At 55.2% G+C, this 20,077-nt stretch overlaps 1 protein-coding gene across 3 annotated transcripts in view; it reads left to right on the forward strand.

Annotated features, from left to right (window-relative positions):
• Positions 1-891: 891 nt before the first annotated feature.
• The window catches only part of PLEKHG5 (pleckstrin homology and RhoGEF domain containing G5), a 52,204-nt gene continuing 33,018 nt past the window's right edge, over positions 892-20,077 (forward strand). The window contains exon 1 of one of the 3 annotated variants that reach the window (XM_070768289.1): positions 892-1,359. In XM_070768289.1, the coding sequence (XP_070624390.1) occupies positions 1,293-1,359 (67 nt within the window). In that variant the 5' untranslated portion in view covers positions 892-1,292. The remainder of the gene's footprint in view (positions 1,360-20,077) is intronic. The other 2 variants (XM_070768285.1, XM_070768284.1) reach the window with 2 other exon arrangements.

Consider the following 20,077-nt stretch of genomic DNA (forward strand, 5'->3'; position numbering starts at 1 on the left):
CAGGGAAGAGGGGAGGGCCCTGCAAGCGCCCGCACCTTTTTCCTGTTTCACTAGCAAGTGGAGTAAGCTCCAAGGGGAGTTAGCTTCATTTCTCTTTTTGGGCTCCAAGTGTTAGCCACTCAGTCATGCCTCTGCCATTCCTTTCTCCAGGGGATCCCAACCCAGGATCAAACCCGATCTCCCGCATTGCAGGCAAATTCTTTACCATCTGAACCACCAGGCTCAAGGATGTATGTTATGTCTCTCCTGGACTATCTTTGAGACTCTATTAGTAGGAAAAAGAATTTTGTTCCCAGAAGAGTACAAATAGAAAGGAAGCCAGCCAGCAGGCCGGGGGTCTGTGCCTGTAACTGCCTCTTCCTGAGCGAGCGCTTGGCCCCTCTGCCCTCGGCCCCAGGGTGGGACCTGGCAGAGGCAACGAGACTTGGCTGCCAGGCTGAGCCTGAACAGTGGCTAAGATAAATATGGGGCCCATCTGTGCAGTAGAGGAGCCACGTGATGCAGGGCCTCCAGAAAGGTTTGGCCGAGTGAAAGAGTTCCAAGGCTTTGCCAGGAAAAGAAGAGGACAGAGGGTGGGCCGCAGGGTGAGGGAGCAGTCTGAAAGGAGCCACACTTGGAGTTGAGGGGCAGCGGGTCCAATCTGGAGATCCCGGGAGCTGAGTAAGCAGTCTTGGGAATCAGCTAACAGAGTCAAGCTGGGCAGACAATGTGTTGGGCTGGGAAGCCAAGGGTTGCCATGGCGACTGGCCCCGATGCTGCTGTGGCGCTCAGCAGACTGCCTGGGATATTTCTAATGCTTCGGAGCTGGTCTCCGGGCTGTGAATGTCAGCCCGGCAGGGACAAGCCACAAACTTTCAGGCCTTCCTCCCCGCTGAGGAGTCCAGCCGGGAAGGGTCTTCGTGGTGCTGCTTTCCTGAAAAGAAAGGAAGGCCCCTGCCGAGGGAGCCAACAGTGTGAGAAGTGCGTTCCAGGGAGCACATGGGTACTTGGGGATGGAAAATCCAAGGAGAGGAAACCGGCAGCAAGAAAACACGGTGCAAACCCCAGCCACTGAGTCCATACGTTAAAACATACAGCGCCCAGGGGGCCTGAGTTGGAGGAGAGGCAGATTGGCAGGGCCGAGAGTTCAGTGGTTTTCTGTGCAGATGACTCAGCTGGAGAAATCAAGATCGGGGCTGAGTTGAGGAGAAGCCCTCCAGGGTTGGGACTGCAGCTGGGCAGAGAGGGACGGAGACTGCGGGTCTAGCACGTGGCTCAAGGGCCAGGCAAGGTGCCACCACCTGAGGTCAAACATGAATTCTGTCCTGACAAAACACGGGTCTCCACCGCACAGCTGGCTCAGCCTCCATTCAGGAACTGGTGAGTATATTTTCTTCCTCTGGTTCAGAAAAGAGGGTTGAAGAGGAGGGAGAAAAGGGGATTTGGTGGGTCTTGGAGGGGCTTGGTTATGACCCCTCACTTGCAGAATTCGCCTGGGCCATTTGAGAACATTTCCTGCAGGCTGGGCGCACATTCCGTCCTAAGGGGTGATTTAATGAACTGAGAGCCTGGAATGCAGGGTTGGCCATCAGCTCTGACTTAGGTGCAGGGAAAGGAGGCTTTCGGTTTCAGCCATCCGACCCCTGAAAGAAGAAAGAACAGGGTCGCATATGAAGAGCTGCTCCACTGGCGGCTGCTGAGGATGGGGCTGGGAGGGCCTGCGGTGGGGGAGGCTGTCCAGCTTCCTCTTCTGGGATTTAGAAGGTAGGTGAGAAAGCAGCCCCCAGACTTGCAAACCAGTTTTGTGCATTAAAGCTGGGTCCCCACTGGCAGGATGGCCAGGAGCAGGCTCCCAACTGTAGCTTTGTAGGGCCACGACATTCCTCTGAAACCATAGATATTTGTAGGTTCACTTCTGATGCACGCCGTGACGCATTTTGGCAATGGGGGATCAGGAAAGGTGTGTGTGGACTCAAATAGGCTTCCAGCACTCCACCGTCAGAACCCTGGCCTGGGAAACACCCTGTTCCTGGCCAAAGAGAAAATGGCTTGAAGGTGTGTTAGCTGCTGACCTCTCAGCACTCACAGAGGAGCCCTCATTCCGACCTTTGTCGGCCCACCACCCCCTCCCCCACCCCCGTGGCTGGACCAAGACAGATTTAGGAAGCAGACAGTGAATCACACAGGACTCTGAGCACTCACTCGGCCTCCCTGCAGGGCCATCCCCTCCCCGGGAAGGGTCTGCACTGCTGATGTAGTCTTCCTCTAGCTCATACCCCCATGCAAAACTTACCTACCATGCTGGGGTCTCTGCTGGGAGTGGCCAGAGAGTTAAATGGACAGGTGCCTCTCACGCTAATATATGAGCCTCCAGTGACCCATGTCCAGTTCACTCAAGGTCCATCACAGCTCACTTACTGCGGGGGAGATTGTTTCCAGGCTTGTGTGAGATGTGGGCTACAGCCCCAAATCATGGCTGCCACATGGACATCAGAGAATAGCCCACCCCTGCTGCTTCAGTTTGTTTGTGTCTTTTAAATTAATTAATCATTTTTTTGGCCACACCATGAGGTTAGTGGGATCTTAGTTTCCTGATCGAACCAGGGGTTGAACCAGATCCCCAACAGTGGAAGCTTGGAGTCATAACCACTGGACCTTCAGGGAAGTCCCTGATTATGTCTTTAAGCCCTTTACTGATTTGTTTTTGATATTGAAGGACAAGTGGTGTAAATTCCCTGGCAGTCCGGTGACTAAGATTCTTCACTTTCTCTGCCGGGGGTGTGGGTTTGACCCCTGGCTGGGGAAGTAAGATCCTGCTAGGCCATGTGGTGTGGCCAAAGAAGGGGGAAAAGAACACAGGACCGCTAGTTATGCTTTTGCCATGTTTCCAAGTTTTAAACAAGCTTTGGCAGAATATTTACTGAGGTCATATTAATTGTCGGGCATTGTGCCAGGGGCTGGGCTGGTGGTGATGAGCAAGATAAATGCCCGTCCTTTTAGAATCCTACCACTGTGTGCCAAGGACAGGAAAACAGGAAATTGAAAAGCAGTTTGATGTGTATTAAACAGAGCGATGCGACTGTAGGGTAATGGGTTCATACATAAGAGAGGTTCCTCTTATAACACCCATCTGGGGGATTCTTTTTAAGGAATCACATCACCAAAAGGATACAGTGATATCAGTTAGGTAAAGACTATGGATAGAAAGGTTTGATTTCAGGAAGAGAGAAAAGCAAGAGCTAGAAATGGCATTTTGTGCAGCATGATTGGGACACACTTTGGAAAGACTGAGAGGTGGGTGGGTTCTTGTGGGTGCTGTGGGAAGGGGGGAGTATAAAGAAATTGTGCTTGATCCAGAGAGAGGATGGCCGAGCATCTTACAGAATTCAGATTTCATCCTTGGGGCGATGAGCATTTAAGCATTTTTATAATAGAGTAGGTAGCATTTTCTGACTTGCATTTTAGAAAATCCTTTTTGATAGCAGTTTGGAGAGCGGATTTGGAGGAGTATGAGGAGGAGAATATGACAAAGAATCAGGAAACTTCATGGTGGCTCAGATGGTAAAGAATCTGCCTGCACTGCAGGAGACCCAGGTTCGATCCCTAGGTCGGGAAGATCCCCTGGAGAAGGAAATGGTTACCCACTCCAGTAGTCTTGCTTGGAGAATTCCATGGACAGAGGAGCCTGGCAGGCTATACAGTCCACGAGGTCATGAAGGGTTGGACACAACTGAGCAACTAACACTTTTGCCATAATGCAAGTGAAAGGTGGTCATTTAAACCGTTTAAGTTAGCATATAAATTTAAAAAGTATATACATGCATGTATGCACATGCATATGTATGTGTGTATACTTTGTTCTGCTGGCATGTGTGTTAGTCTCTCAGTCGTGTCCATTTCTCTGCAACTCCACGGGGTGTAGCCCACCAGGCTCCTCTGTCCATGGACTTCTCCAGGCGAGAATACTGGAGTGGGTTGCCATTCCCTTCTCCAGGGGATCTTCCTGACTCAGGGATTGAACCCAGCTCTCCTGCACTGCAGGCAGACTCTTTACCATCTGAGCCACCAGATGGTAAAGGGAGTATAACAGGGAAACCCTGTTCTGCTTATACAAGTAATATATTTTCATTATAAAATTCTCAAACAGCACATAAATAATGAAGCTATAAGTTCTGATTTTCTGTTATTTCCAATTGTATTTCAGATTTTTTCTCTGAATATATACACAGCGCACATACCTAAATATGCACATATATGTAAAAGTGTTGACATGAAATTGAGGGAAATATGCAGTTGCTTTTTCCAATTAATACTGTATTTTGGACATTAAAAACTGCAGTATATAAAAGTCCACCTTGTTCTTTTTAACGGCTTCATGATAGTGATATGTATTGATATACTTAATTTTTAAACTGACCCTCTGTGAGTGGACATTTGGAGTTATTTCCAGTTTTTCACTCCTGTAAGTGGTGATGTAGTGAGCATCCTTATACCTGTGGACTTGTGAAAAGAGTATCTATAGAATACATTTCTGGATGTGGAATTACTGGGTGGAAGAGGATTAGCATTTTACATTTTTGAAAAATAATTTCATTTATTGGCCGTGCTGGACATTTTGCTTTTTAATGGCTAGCTCCAGGCTGTCAGGGGCTACAGAAAGCCATTTGTCCCCCAGGAGCAGAGTATTTCAGCTCTTCGTGTGCTTTCTATGTCTGGTCATCATCTGTCCGGAGCCTATCCCTGGCACATGAGTATGGGTGGCTGGATGGGGTCCCCTTACACGGCCTCAGGCACTTCTCTTCTTTGTCCACTCCCATTACTGAAATGCTGTGGCTCTTGGCTGAGGGACAAGGACAGCTGCAGGCTCTGACATCATGCCTCTGAAACTTCCACAGGTGGGGGGCATCAAGGGCACTCCACGATCCTCCTGTGGTTTAGCCACTAAGTTGAGTTCGTGAACCTCATGGACTGCAGCATACCAGGCTTCCCTGTCCTTCACTATCTCCCAGAGTTTGTTCAAACTCATGTCCATTGAGTCAGTGATGCCATCCAACCATCTCCTCTTCTGTCACCACCTTTTCCTCCTGCCTTCAATCTTTCCCAGCATCAAGGTCTTGACCAATGAGTCGGCTCTTGGCATCAGGCGGCCAAAGTATTGGAGGTTCAGCTTCAGCATCAGTCCTTCCAATGAATATACAGGGTTGATTTCCTTTAGGATGGACTGGTTTGACCTCCTTGCTGTCCAAGGGACTCAAAGTCTTCTCCAGTACCACAGTTTGAAAGCATCAGTTCTTTGGCATTCAGCCTTCTTTATGGTCTAATTCTCACATCCATTCATGACCACTGGAAAAACCAAAGCTTTGACTATCTGGATCTTTGTTGGCAAAGTGATATCTCTGCTTTTTAATACACTGTCTAGGTTTGTCATAGCTTTTCTTTCAAGGAGAAAGTGTCTTTTAATTTCATGGCTGCAGTCACAATCCACAGTGATTTTGGATCCGCAGAAAATAAAACCTGCCTCTGTTTTCACTTTGGGTGACCAACATATCCTGATTTTAAAACTAGAAGCCCCGGGACCTCCGTGCCTGGCGGTCCAGTGGCTAAGGTTCTGTGCTCCCAATACAAGGGGCCCAGGTTCCATCCCTGGTCAGAGAACTAGATCCACATGCTGCAACTAAGACCCAGCACAGCCAAATAAATAAATAAAAATTACTAAAAAAGAAAACCCCTGAAAGTCTTGTGTCCTGGGACTCCTCTTAGTCTGGGCAAGGTGAAGTAGACCTTGGTCACCTTAACTTCAGCACATTATATGTCCTTTCCCCAGGGCCCTTGCACTTGCTCCTTCACATCTAGCTCCTTTACAGCTAGTCTGCACGACTAGCTGCTTCACATCACTCCAGTCTCTGTTCCAACTCACCTTCCTCAGAGAGGAGTATCTTCAATAGTGTGCATATGCACTCACACACACAGATGCACTTGCACACTCATGGTCACTCTCTGTCCATTAGCAGATATTTTTCTTGCACTACAAATGAACGGGACCGAGGCAGCCCCTCTCCAGGCCCAATAGGAGGCTCTTCGAGCACCAGCATTCACTGTAAGCTATTACAGCCAGCAGTTGCCCTGCCCAGAAACTGTGTCTTGTAGGCTGGGCCTGCATCCTTGCCTTGGGGGGAAGGAGAGGTCTCTGGCCTCCATGGGCCAAGAAGGAGACAAAGCCCATCCCAGGCAACCTGGGTCTCTGCAGGGATGTCCAAGGGGATGGCAACAATACTTTCCAACCATTGGGATCAGCGTTCCAACAATGGGATAGATATTTTGAAATCCCAGCTGTCCTGGAAGTCTGGCCAGTCTTTTCTGTGGTTGGGAGCCTGGCTCAAACGCCTTTGTTCCTTGGACAGACTTGGCCCTCCAGAGGGCCCAGCCTTTCAGACTGTCTGGCCAGGTTTGAAAGCCTGCAGTGGCCAGCAGCTGGCAGCAAGAGTGGAATGTGGCCACCCTGCCATAGCCACAGACAGCCCTGGGGATACAGGCAGGCCTCCATTTCCTCCTTTCCCCCCCGCCCACTCCCAGCTGGGAAAACCCTGGCGCACCAGCTGACAGGGCCTGGGTCTAGCTGGGGTCTCTACTCCTCCCACGAGGTGGCCAGGTCTGACCTCAGGCTGGGTGTTCAGGCCTGTGGGCTGCCCACTGCACAGGGATCCTCCTGGCCACCTTCACTGGACGAAGTTTTGAGGTATTCGGAAGTTGACCCTGTGAGCAATGGTTGGTTATGAACTCATTCAGTCAGTGAGCAATCCCTGGCACCTGCTCTTTTCCAGGCTGGCCTCAGTCCTGTGTTCAGGGGAGGTGGCTCAAACAGAAAAGAATCCGCCTGCAGTGCAGGAGACCCACGTTCAATCCCTGGGTTGGGAAGATCCCTTGGAGAAGGGAATGGCAATCCACTCCAGTATTCTTGCCTGGAGAAGTCCATGGACAGAGGAGCCTGGTGGGCTACAGCCCATGGGGTCACAAAGAGTCAGACATGACTAAGGGACTCACACACACACACACAGCTGCTTCAAGGGGCTCTCAGTGCAGAAGGATCCAGCCTGTACCTTTCTGTATGGTCACCTGCAGTAGAGGTTGGATCAGAGTTGCCTGGCTGAGGTTGGGAGATGGCTCCACCAGAGAGAAGTGGGTGGGGACAGGTCCAGCAAGGTGTGAGTGGCCATGCCAGGGAGGGTGACCTTGTCCCACAGATGATAGGGAGTGAATTTTTAATCAAAACAGGGACATTTTCAGATTTGCTTTGTATTCTTGCTGTGATTTTTGGTCATTGTCCACCGACTGTGGAGGATGCTCTTCTGGACTAAGTCATTTTAATCCCCACAGCTGCCCTGTGAGTATCTTCACTGGATAGATGAGGGAACAGAAGCCCAGAGAGGCTAAGTAAGTTGCCCAAGGTCACACAGCCAGCAGGAGCTGGGATCTCAGCCAGGCGCCAGGCTGCATTCTGGAGGCCAACTTGGAGAGGCAAGAATGAGACAGGGGGCCTAGACACAGTGGTGATGGCCTGAGTGGGGGCCAGGGCATTCTAGATGCAGAGCTGAGAATGATGTGGGCAGCTGGTCCATGGCCAGCTAGCCTGAGGGTGTGCTTGTCCCCAGGCTGTGGTGGGCAGACGGGTGGATGAGGACAGTCAGGCCAGATGCTGGACAGTGGCTAGACCTCCCACTCCTTCCCTCTGGGGAGTTGCCTGGGTCTGAGGGGCCTGTTGTCTGGCTGTCACCCTCCCCCACACACTCAAGAGAGCCCAGGAAGGGACCCATTTTCTTGGAGGGCTGTGATCAGTGGGTCCCAGAGTCCCAAAGCACGGTGCATCTGGGGAGAGGAAGGACCCTGGAAAGGGGCCCCAGAGTCCCCGTGTCTCAGTCCAGGGTGCTGGCAGCGATGGGTGGGGACGGCATGAATTGACTGCACCCTGGTAGCACGTGGAGCTTGACTATTCTGACCCTGAAGGGAGCAGTGACACAGGGTGGAGGTGGTGGCAAGGAGACTCTGGTAGCAGCCCCCGCCCACTTCCCGGCTGACCCAGGCAGGTCTCTAGGCCCCCTTGAGCCTCCCTTCCGGCTCTGGATGATGGGGAGATAGTAACGCAAAGACAGCATTGCTAAGCGGCTTAAAGGAGATCCATCTCCAGGGCTCTGGGTCCAGGGCTTGGCGCACAGAGGGGTTTGGCTGGTGTCAGTGTCCCTGCTGTCTGCCCAGCTGCTGGCTGGAGAACAAGGACTGAGCCAAGGTCCCTGACCGAGTGGGAGCCTCTGCTTCTGGGGGTTTGTGTCAGAGTGCCTGGGAGAAAGATGCACAGGCTACCAGCCGGGGCCACAGGGCCCTCTTCCCTGCCTGGCCCAGGGCTTCCTGCTGACTCTCCCCCAGCAGTGCTGACCATCCACGCACTGAGTGCTGGGACAGCCCGTCTATGGGGTATGCTGCCGGGGGGGCTGGCCTGGTGCCCATTCCCACGGTGCCCAGCCTGGGAATGGAGCAGAAGCCCACCACAGGGTCCTTCCTGCCTCAGTCCCCTCTGCAAACCCCGTCCTGGGACCCAGCATGCCCTGACGGCTCACAAGTCTCTGTCCCAGCCCCTGGGGCCCCCGAGAGTTTGAGAAAGGGCTGTGTGGGCCCAGCAGAAGTAGGGACCCACACTGGGCCAGACTCCTCCTGGTATGGTGTGCGCAGCCTGCTCTGCTGGGGGTGGGACACAGTAGTCTTACCCTGTGAAGAGGTGTCTGGGGAGACAGCCCTGGGCCGGCCTGGCGGGGGCTGAAGGGTCAGGCTGGCCCTCAGCCAAGTGCCCCGGGGCTCGGCACCTTCCAAACTGAGGGACTCACAGGTGGCTGAGGCTTCAGGCCCATGTATCCAGGCTTCAGATTGGTTTACTGTTTGTCTGTGCCACCCATGCCAACCCCCTATTGTTCATCCCTCCAGCAGGTGCATGCCTGCTGCCTGGGGGGATGGTCTCCATGCACTCCCGGCCCCATGAGGAGCCACCCACCCGGCCGCTCTGGCCCTGGAGGGTCCTTGGCAGGGGCCTCTGGTAGATGGGAGCAGACCCTTTTCTTCACCTGGAGCTGAAGGTCTGCTGTGTTACGTGGGGGGAGGGGACACACCTCTTCTCAGGCTGGGGAGAGGGGGGTGGGGGTGCTGGGGGTGACTAGTGCCAGCCCCGTGCTGTGTTATATAACAGGCCTCTGGCTGGCCGGCCAGACATAATTCCTAACAGGCTCTGCAGTCCGACCTGGGAGCACTTAAGCACAGCACAGTCCGTGAGGCCACTTCTCACGCAAGCCGCACAGCTGGCACTGGGCACCATCCGGCAATGTCAGCTCTGTTAGCGGCCAACCCCACCCCACCCCCTCAACTACTGCTCCCAGACTGCGCTGGGGGTCCAGACAGGCCTCCCCACACACCGGAAGGTGGAAGAAAGATGTGGTCACTTGCTCCTGGGGGGCTCAAGGGACGGCAGAGGGTCAGGGAGGACCTTGCCTGGTGAGGGGAGGGGCAGGGCCTCATGGCAGGATGCAGGGACCACCCCCCAGGTCTTCATCCCCAGGGGGCGAGCTCTTGTTCTCTGCTTGGCCCCACGTGATTGGGATCTTTTAGAGACAATAGTGTGTGGGAGTGGCTTGTCACCTCACTCCTTTTCACAGATGTGGAAACTGAGGCTTAAGCAAATGTCATGCCTGGGGCTTCCCAGCCAGTGAGGCAGAGGCAGGACCCCTGGACCTGTCCACTCCTCAGGGAGTTGCCCTCAGCTATCCTGGTGGGATGGGGCCAGCCAGGGCTGAAGAGGAAGGGGCATTTAGAGGACCCAGGGACCCCCTGCTCTGTGAATTCAGGAAGGGAAGGTGCCCCCCCCCCCCCGACCAAGGTCTCTGTCGACTGTGGCTGGCTGGGAGGTGGCGGGTGTGGGGGTTGACGGCCAGCTTGAGCCACCTGCTCCTCTTCCTCTTTCAGCCCCTTACTCAGCGGGCCTCCCAGGCCCCCTGCTCAGGCCCTCACGTGGCACTTCCGCTCTCAAGGAAACAGCTGCGGTTTGCCAGGGCCTTGACCCCCCTCCCCATGTCCAAGGCCATTGCCAGGAACTGGGTGAAGCAGCCTCGGGTTTCCATCTCCCCACCCTCTGCCTGTCACAGCCCTGGTCCCTGGCTGGTGAGAGCTCTTTGCAATAGGGAGAAATCTCTGGGGTCTCCCTGCTTGGGACCAAGGCTCCCCACTCCAAGGGGCAAGCCAAGTAGAGGGTATGAGCCATTTGTCCAGAGATCATGAGCTTCCAGGAAGAGCTAGGCAGAGAGGAGGACCTGGGACTGTGGGATGGTGGGCTTCCAGCTCAGGGCCATCTTGCCTCCCTCTGGCCACAGGGTGCCCCTTCTATACCCTATGACTGCATCATTGAGGGCCTGGCACTACGGCCTCGTGGTGAGAGCACAGCTCTAGAGTTCACCCCCATTTGTCCCCTGCCAGCTCTGGATGGCCCCTGGCCTCAACCATGACCTCTGACACGGACTAATAGTACAGGCCTCATGGGGCTGACATGAGGATTAAAGGAGATAATGTGTGAACTGTGCTCAGCATGGCATCAGGCCCACGGTAACTCTCATCACTCTGCCCATCTGGGGACAGGGCAGAGTACAAGACAGACATGGGCTTCCCTGGGGTAAAGAATCTGCATGCCAATGCAGGAGACACGGGTTCGATCCCTGGTCCAGGAAGATCCCACAATTCGTGGAGCAAATAATCCCTTGCATAACAACTACAGAGCCGGTGCTCTGGGGCCTGGGAGCTGCACTAACTGAGCCCACGTGCTGCAACTATGGAATCTCGTGCACCCTACAGCCCGAACTTGGAAATAAGAGAAGCAACCACTGTGAGAAGCGTTCGCACTGCAACTGGAGAGTAGCCCTGCTCGCTACAGCTACAGAAAAGCCAGAATAGCAACCAAGACCCAACACAGCCAATACATGCATATATATATATATACACATATATACATGTATATATACAGCCAATACACACACATACATATATAAACAAGCCAAAAAAGAATCCACCTTGCAACGCAGCGGACATGGGTTTGATCCCTGGTCCAGGAAGATTCCGCATGCTTTGTGCGGGGCGACTAAGCCTGTGAACCACAGTTACTGAACCTGCACTCTAGAGCCTGGGAGCCACAACTACTGAAGCCCGTGTGCCCTTAGAGCCTGTGCTCCATAACAAGAGAAGCCACCACAATGAGAAGCCCAAGTATCACAACAAGGAATAACCCCCGTTCGCCACAACTAGAGAATGAAGCAACGAAGACCCAGCGCAGCCAAAAAGAAAAGGAAAGGAAAAAAAAAAAACAGACAGGCATGCACACCTCAGCTCTCTAAGAGGTGGTAAAGAGCCCCCTCCCCACGTTTGTAAGCAGGGTTACTAGCTGTCTAGCTTCCTAGTTCCCCCAGACCCAGTAAAAGACCCAGGTGTGTCTGCTTGCCTTTGACACCTGCTTCATGGTGGTGGTGGGGGCTGGTGGGCCCCCCTGGGACACTCTGGGGGCCCATTTATCAGCCTGGGTGGGTCTTCCCAGAGCCCCTGGGTACGTCTTCCCAGAGTCCCTGGGTGCCTCCTGCTCTCCTGCACAAGGAGGATGGAGGCCAAGCCAGGGATAGGGGCCTCCAGCCTGGACAAGAGGAGTGTGGGTGATGCTCGTGGGAACTGGGGGCGGATATCAGGCAGCAGGACTGTACAGCCAAGGCAGGGAGGTGGGAAGCAGGAGGCACATTTGAGGACAGAGGGAACCTCTGGGAGGAGGCTGTAGGTGCCCCAGGGAGTGGGAGGGGCACAACCAGGCCTCATCTCTGCAGCCCCAGGGCCTGAGCACCAGCAGCCCCCAAGCTAGGCCTCCACAGGTGGGTGCATGTATGGGGGGCTCCTTGGATTCACCCCAAAGCTGAGGATCAGAAGACATCTCCCCCAGTCCCCTGGGTGTGATGTCCTTGGAGCTCACTGTTTTGAAAACACAGCCAAGTGTAGTAGCACCTCTGGGCCTAGATGCAGGGGGGTCTAGACTGGGTGACAGCTCAGGGACCACTCTGCACTCTGCAACCCTGGCCTCTGCCGGGTGGGCCCTGAGATCAGCCGCAGCTGCCAGGAAAGAATCATCTGACTCCCCCGAGCTCGGTCTGGCACCCCCATGCTGGCCACTTGCCTGTAAACACGAGCCAGGGTGCCCCCCACCTCGTGTGGGCCCAGGCTTCGTGGGAGCCAGTGATTACAGTCCAAAGGGCCCGGCTGCATTTGTCTGGCCCTGGCCCTGGGCCGGAGGAGGAGGCGGGTGGGCAGGCAGGCAGGCAGGCAGGCATATGGTTTGAATTACTTGAGCTGCCTCTTGGCACCTTATCCCTCAGCTGGGGGTATGCAGGCTTCCTGGACGGCTACCCCACCACCCTCCCACCCGCCACAGCCCTGAGGTGACCCCCCCACCACCCAGAAAGTAGAGCCTTTTGCTGTCAACTCCCCATGCCTAGGCCTTGTGCCTCTCTGTTGCCAGGTATCTGGTTGGGCAGGGGGCAGACATCTCTGCCCCCACTCAGGCTAGCTTCTTTGGCACCCTGGAAAGTTGGGGAGCCACGGCAGGGTCACACAGAGTGGGCTCAGCAACGTGGCGGAGGTTGGCTGGGCGGCTGAGCACGGCGCTCTTTCCCCATCCAGCCTGGATCCCCATGGTGCCACTCCTTTGCTCTCTGACCACTGAGCTTCTCCCCCAGGTGGCTGTCTGGGCCCCCAAGTTGGCTTTTATAAAAATATTTACTTGGCTGCACCAGGTCCTAGCTGCAGCATGTGAACTTTTAGTTGCCGCCTGTGGGATGTAGTTCTCTGATCAGGAATGAACCTGGGCTCCTGCATTGGGAGCGGGGAGTCTTAGCCACTGGGCCACCAGGGAAGTCCCCCTTGAGTTGACTTTGAAGCCAGATAGTCCTAGGTTCAAATTCAAGTTCCGCTCCTTGCTAGCTGAGTCCCAGTTTCCTCATCTGTGCTCTGCCCCACCCAGCTCCTCCACCCCAGCCCTTCCATCCTCCCTGCCCCCCACAACTTGTGCCCACTGGACAGAGGGCTGTGAAGCCCCGTGGTGATACCTGAAGCACCCATTCAGCCTGCCCAGGCTCCATGCATGGCGCTACCATCAGTGTAGGTGACACGGTCTGAGAAGGCAGGCAGGGGCAGGTGGGCAGGCTGGAGAAGCTTGGCCAGCCCAGCGAGGGAAGGGCCCTTGGTGAGAGCCGGAAGGGCTGATTCTGGACCTCGGCCTGGCCCACAGCTCGTGCCTTCTGACCCTTGAAGGCCTCCCCCAGTCTTTGCTCAGGGAAGCTGGGAAACGCCTTGTGCTTCCTGGGGAGGGGGCCCAGTCAAGCTGCTGAAAACAACTTTGGGCTCATTCCATAGCACCCCATGGGTGCTTCCACTCCTCATTAAGAAATCCTGTGGGGTCCAGCTGGGGCTGGGGGCTGGGGTCAGAGGTCAGGGGTTGGGGGCTGGAATGGCTCCTGGGGCAGCACATTTTTCTCTTCTGAAAACTTATCTTAGCAAAGAGATCACGGAACAATCGGATTCTTTTCCGGGCCTCTGCGGTCCACAGACAGCCAGCCCATCCCTTTGGTGGGGGCTCCGAGGGGGCCGGGAAGTTGAAATTTGTAAAATGTCTGTAGGAGGGGAAGAAAGGCGCTTTGTGTGGGGCTGGGGCCCTGGCCATTGGTCAGCTCTGAGGCCCCCGGCCACTCCCAGCATGCTCCCCTCCCCGGGGAGGGCCGCACTCGCTGGCCCTGAGGCCAGCCCTAGGGTCTCCGCAGGCACTCTGCAGTCCCTACACCCACTGTGTCCAGGCCTTGGGGACCTGGGGCCCTGGGATTACCCAGCCTCTGAGGGCACAGGCCTGGCAGGGAGGCCTGCCCAGACCTCAGGATGTTTCTCTACTGGAAGAAGCGGGGTGCCTACGAGCTGGAGGCCCTGCCTAAGGCCCTGGCCGAGCTGGAGCTGGGGGCTGTGGAGCGCTTCTCCTGGAGCTCCACCCTGGACATCATCGAGGACCTTGGGGGTAGGTGCAGGCCCAGTTTTCCGGGAGGGTGCTCATGAGGCTTGGACACCTGGTCTACCTGGCCGCCTCCTTTTGGCCAGAGCCTATGGCACACTCACCATATATGTGCTGCTGCCAGTCACTTACTGAGCAACAGTATGGGGACCAGGCCCCTCCTGAGAGCCACTGCTGATGGAGGAGAGGTGCCTGAGCTGGAGGATCCAGGGGGGCTTCAGGGCAGAGAGAATAGGCCAGGGCGGGCAGCGTGGGCCCTACAGCTAGGCTGGAAGCAGGGCGGCTGGGGCTAGGGGCAGCAATGGCTGGTGCTGAGCTTCAGGCTAGACTCTGCCTCCACAATCCAGGCCGGGTGGTGGGACGAGTCTTTCTGGAACATTCATGTTCAAGACGCCAGGACATGTGCCATTTCTCCTATTTTCCTCACTGTAGGTGAGGAAACAGAAGCACAGAGAGATTAAGCCCCTCAAGAGGCAGCAAGTGGGACCTTCCTGGCAGTCCAGTGGTTAAGACTCCACACTTCCACTGCAGGGGGCGTGGGTTTGATCCCTGGTCAGGGAACTGAAAGATTTCACATGAAAAAAAGATAAAGGCAGCACAGGTGGTGGGGGATGCTGAGCCCAACAGCCTGTTTGGTGCCAAATTGATGGGGATAATGATACCTGTGGCATCGTGGGGTTGCTGAGGGGACTCCTGGAGTGACACATGGAGCCCTTCAAACGCTACCCACCGCAAAGCAAGGACATGGTCCTGTACAGCTGTTATCATGGTCATTTAACTGCAGCCTGGCAGAGCATTCAGCCTCAGGCTGGCACCTCCGATTCTGTCGGGACAATTCAGTGCCCAGGACAAAGGGAGTCCAGGTCTGGCCTGCAGAAGCCAGCAGGGCATGGCGTCTCAGGCCTCGGTCCTTTTCTCTGTTGGCTTCGTCTCAGGCCCCAGGCTCTTCCCCCGTCTCCAGGTTGCAGACCCAGAGGAGCGGGAACCTTTCCTAGGAGCAACTCCCCAGCCTGGGGTGGTCCTTCTCTGACCCATCCCTGCAGCCAGAAGGCTCAGAATGTGATGGGTGGGCCTGGGATCCGCCACGGACAGAGATCATGTAGGGTGCGGGTTCAGCAGGCAGGGTGGTGCTGCTCCCAGAGGGGAGACTGGATGCCTGGTGGGCGTAAATGACAGGTGTCCTGTCTGTGAGGAGCCCTGTTCGGCCAGCTGTCCTATTGGCCAAAATGGATAGGGGGATGTGGCTGCTGGGAGGGGTGGGGTGGCCAGAGTGCCTACCATAGGCACCTATGCAGGAGGCTGGGAGGGAAGCAGGGGGAGGTGGGAGAACTGCAGGGGAATGCTCGGGCCAGCTGGGCACCGTTCCCTGTCTCTTCCAGCCCAGCCGGGCACCGTTCTGGAACCAGAGTGTGGGTTGAGGGCAGTGGCACGGGGTGCAGTCTGAGTCCTGTCCCCTTGTCCTGCTTCAACTGGCAGGTTCCTATCCACAGAGGCAGGCAAGGTGGCCAAGGTCTGGCTAGAGACCACACAGCCAGTCCCAGACTCCAGCCAGGGAGGCCCAGCAGGGGCCAGATCCCCTGCTTCTTACTGGGTCTCTGGGTCTGGTCACTGCGGAGTGCCAACCAAGCTTTGCGGCTGTTGGGCCCTCACCCCTCCCCAGGGCTCTGGAGCAACTTCTGTGAACCTCCTCCCCTTCCCCCAGCCCCAGGGCCGTCTCCCGGTCCCACGACTAGCATTTAGAGGGGACATGTCCCGTGCCAAGGCTTCCCTTGGCTCCCAGCATCTCCATGCCCCCTCTTTGAGGCAGGGATGATTCCTGCAGTCCCCTTTGCTCTGAAAGGGTAGTCAGCGCTCAGCGGCGTGCTGAGTGGTGGTGTCCAGATCCACAGTGCCACAACTCCCGTCCTCTGCCTTGGAGCTGCAGGACCAGGCCCTGTGCACTGTCACAACCCCCTGCCTTGTGGCCCCAGCACATGGTGGGTGGGTCACAGCGTGTGAGCAGGCCTCACGGGTGAGCTGAGGCAGGCGAGTGGGAGAGCCGGGCACACAGCTGTCTGTGTGGGCTCTGTCCTCTGCATCCAGCCAGCGCCTGGCCTGGGCCCATCAGGGGTGGGCGGTGGGCCTCAGCTCTGGCTCAGCCCCGCAATGGGGGTGCGGGTAGGGAGCTTATGCGCGGAGCGTGACTGTCCTGAACTGGAATCTCACACCAGTTTCTGCAGTCCTGCTCCTGTTCCTCCCTCGGCCACTCTCAGTTCCTCCAAGGACCTTGGGGAGGAAGTCTGCGGTGGTGGACAAATGTGCAAGTGCCCACAGCAGCCTCGGCCATAGGAAGTGGCTGGCCAGCCCCAGGCTGGTGTGCAGGAACTGTGTGGACAGTTTCTGTGGCCCCAGAAAGGAATTCTGGTGTGTCCTCTCATGTCTTCTTACTGAGTCCAGGCATGCAGGTGGGCAGGGCAGAGAATGGGGGTCTCTATTTTCAGGAGGCAATGCCATTGTTTGTTCTGGGCTATAGTGAGGAACAGAATCAGAGGCCATGGTCCAGGTTCCTTCCTCCAGCTGTTCCCCACTTGACTGCCCTACCCCACGATGCTACATGGGGCTTTAGAAGGGGGACATTTCTTTCCCAGGCCGCTATGATGTTCTGATCAGTATCTTCAGTTGGGAGAGGCGGGTGGTTCCTGAGATCAGCACGCATTTGCTCAGGACACACCCCTCTGGCTCTTGGGCAGCTTTGGGTCAAATCTTGCCCTTCTGCAAGCTGCCCTGATGATGGGGTTCAGTTCTAGCTGAGCCCGCAGCAGCTGCCCAACCAGAGACAGGCTCCCAGGAGGATTGGGTTTGCGTGGGAGGGGGCATTCAAGGCCACAGCTGCTTCCTGGGAGGGGCAGCCTTTGCTTGGCCAGGCTTGGGATTGGGAGCTAGTGGGTAAGAAAGCTCTGTCTCCTTGAGACAGAAGAGTTCATGGTGTCAAGGGAGACTTACAGGTAAGGGGCTCCTCTGAGGAATGACAAGGGTGGTTTCTTGTACACTTGTCTCAGCCCAGAGAAAGGGAAAGCGAAAGCCCAGGGAAAGGGAGCACTCATGTGACAATGAAGAGATCATTTTCACATGTGCTAAGCACATATGTGTGCCAGGAACCATGGGGGCACCATAGGGGTTGTGTGGCCTAATAGTTAGGAGTACAAACTTGGAGTCTTATGGTTCTAGGCTCAAGTCCCAGGCTCATATCTCACAAGCTGCATGACCTTGGGCAAGTTGCCCAACCCTCTGAGCTTCAGTTTCCTCACCTGTAAAATGGGCATGACCATCAAACCTCCCTCTCTCAACTGTTTGGAAAAGTGCTAGCCCCTAGAACTTTCCTTATTTACTTTTTTTTGGCCACATGTGCACTTCGCTTCAGTGTGCTAGCTTCTCTAGCTGCAGAGCACTGGGCCAGGAGTTATGGTGCACGGGCTTAGCTGCCCCGTGGCATGTGAGATCTTCCTGGACCAGGGATTGAACCCATTTCCTGAATTGGCAGGCAGATTCTTAACCACCGAACCACCAGGGAAGTTGCTTTCATTTACATTTTTTTTTCTAGTCATATTAAAAAAAATAAAACAGGGAATTCCCTGGCGGTCCAGCGGTTAGGACTCCACACTTTCACTGCCGAGGGCTGGGGTTCCCACAAGCAGTGCAGCACAGCTAAAAACAAATAAAATAAAACATATAAATAAAAAGGCAAAACAAAAACAAGCAAGTGAAATGAATTCTAATAATACATTTTATTTAACCTAATAAATTCCAAAAACATTACCATTTCAACATATAATCAGTATAAAAAAATCATCAATGAGATTTTACATTCTGTTTTTTTGCACTAAGGCTTCAGTTTCTGCGGTGTATTTCACATGCACAGCACATCTGTGTGGACGAGCCCCTTTGCACATGCTTAGTAGCTGCAATGGCCAGTGGCTGATTTTTAGAGTTAGACCATGCTGCAGAGGGTTTGACTCTGAAATAAGACCGTGTGGGATAAGCACACAGTGCCCTGTGGGTGCCCGGAAGGTTAGAACTATTGCTATCGGCAGGTGTTTCTGGAGTGGTCCAGTGGGGAAGACAGGTCCAAAGTCAATTCAAAGGCCCATCCCAGGACAATGGGATTGAAGAGGGAGTGATTCATTTGGAATTTGGATGTTCTGAGATCCAGAGGCCTTCCGATGTTCTCTGTATTCGACTTGGGCCTTCGAGAGTGGGCAGGGTGTCAGTAGACAGCAGACGGCGATGAGAAGGATATGGCAGGGGCAGAGGAACAGAGCCAGGAAGGGCTGGGCCAGGGTCAGAAGCTCATTTCCGTCCCAGGAACCCCAGTGAGTAACAGAGGGAGGGGGTTGAGGTGAGGCGATAGGGAGTGGTGGGGACTGTGGAGGGTGGAAGGGTGTGTGCCCGTCTCAGGCAGACACGACCGGGGCACTGGAGCCGTCAGGAATATGGGTCCGGAGCTGCCAGGCTCCTCTGGTTTGTCCATGGAAGCCAGAAATCTGGATTTTTATGTGAAATCTGACTTTTTAAAGTTGGCAACCAAGTCAAATTCTTTTGAAGCACTGTGCTCGGCCAAACAAAACATGTCTGCCGGCCGGCTTCTGCCCAGGCGCCTTGTCGGCCAGTTGTGGTGGAGCCCGTGCTGGAGGAGAAGGGAGAACGGCATCGTGTGACTAAGATAGAGGGTGGGGGATGCTGGCGTGTGGGTTGGTCTGCCTGGCCGAGGGGCCCTGACTTTCCCGAGGAGGCTGGGGAGCCACAGAGCCCATGGAGGCCAGAAGGCAGCTGGGCTGTTTCAGACTGAGAAAGACAGATTCTGGCACCTTGGGATGGGTGGCAAGTTCTAAGTTCCAGGTCTGCCTGGAGATGGCTAAGGGCCCGCAGCCAGACACCTGCACAGGCTGACTCAAGTCAGAGTGGTATTCCCAGCTGGGGACCCTGAGGGGAGCGAGAGCAGGAGGTGGAGGCAGCCCCCGGGAGCTGCCCACGGTCACAGAACCACTTTCTCCCTGCCTCTCACCTCCAGGGCTGTCTCCACTGACTAGCTGCTCCTATGGGTCCCCTTGGTCTTACTCCCCATTGACTATGGGGCTCTCTGCCCACTCAGACTCTCCATGATCTCAGAGCTCCAGGCCCACTAGCAGTTGCCCGTCTCAATTCAAATTCTCAAGAGAACAGATTGAATTGAACAGGGTGGACCAGGTGGCTTCTCTGTCCCAGTCAACTATGTCCAGGATAAGTGCCACGTGGGACAACATCTCCCCCTTACTGGGCTCTCTTTCTGCAGGGTTGTAACTGAGGCAATGCGCTTGAGGGGGAGCCCATGGCAGTCCTGGAGGTGGGGGACAGCCTGTCCCAGTGCCTGATTCCTCCCCAGCTCCCAGGGGCCCCTATCTGGGCCTTGAGAGCTATCAGGGTCCTCAGCGGTTTTCCTGTGGTTGGAGTTTCTGGGGAGAGAAACACGCATAGACCCTAGGAGGTTGTAGCTTTAATGCAAAGCTCAGGGAAATTAGATTCCAGAGGGTTGGGACCAAGCAGTTCACGGCGGGGTGGGGGGGGGGGTCTAGAAAGCAGATTGAGTACCTTGAGGGGGGCTTAAAACAGATGGGGGGTATTGTAGGCCAGAGAAGTCAGCCAGGTAGAACCCCAGTGTCTGGAAGAACCGGGACAAAGAACTCTAGAACCACAAGCCCCACATGGCAGTTGAGAGCAATCTGGCCCTATAGTGCCTGGAGCCGTCATGGCAGGACCCAGAGAGCTGGCAAGGCAGCTCCAGGTCCCTGTGGGGGAGGAAGTAGCCCAGAGCCTGCAGAGCTTAGGGCCAGAATCCAGAAGTCTTGGGACAAAGGATGTTAGAACCCAACCCCAGCCCTGAGCTGTGACAACCCAGGGACTCAGATACACAAGCAGATCTCATCTGGCTGAGTTCCCCAGACTGAGGAGGGTGCATGGGAAACTCCCCCAGAG

This window comes from Bos indicus, chromosome 16, assembly GCF_029378745.1.
Source record: "Bos indicus isolate NIAB-ARS_2022 breed Sahiwal x Tharparkar chromosome 16, NIAB-ARS_B.indTharparkar_mat_pri_1.0, whole genome shotgun sequence".
Taxonomy (NCBI): Eukaryota; Metazoa; Chordata; class Mammalia; order Artiodactyla; family Bovidae; genus Bos; species Bos indicus.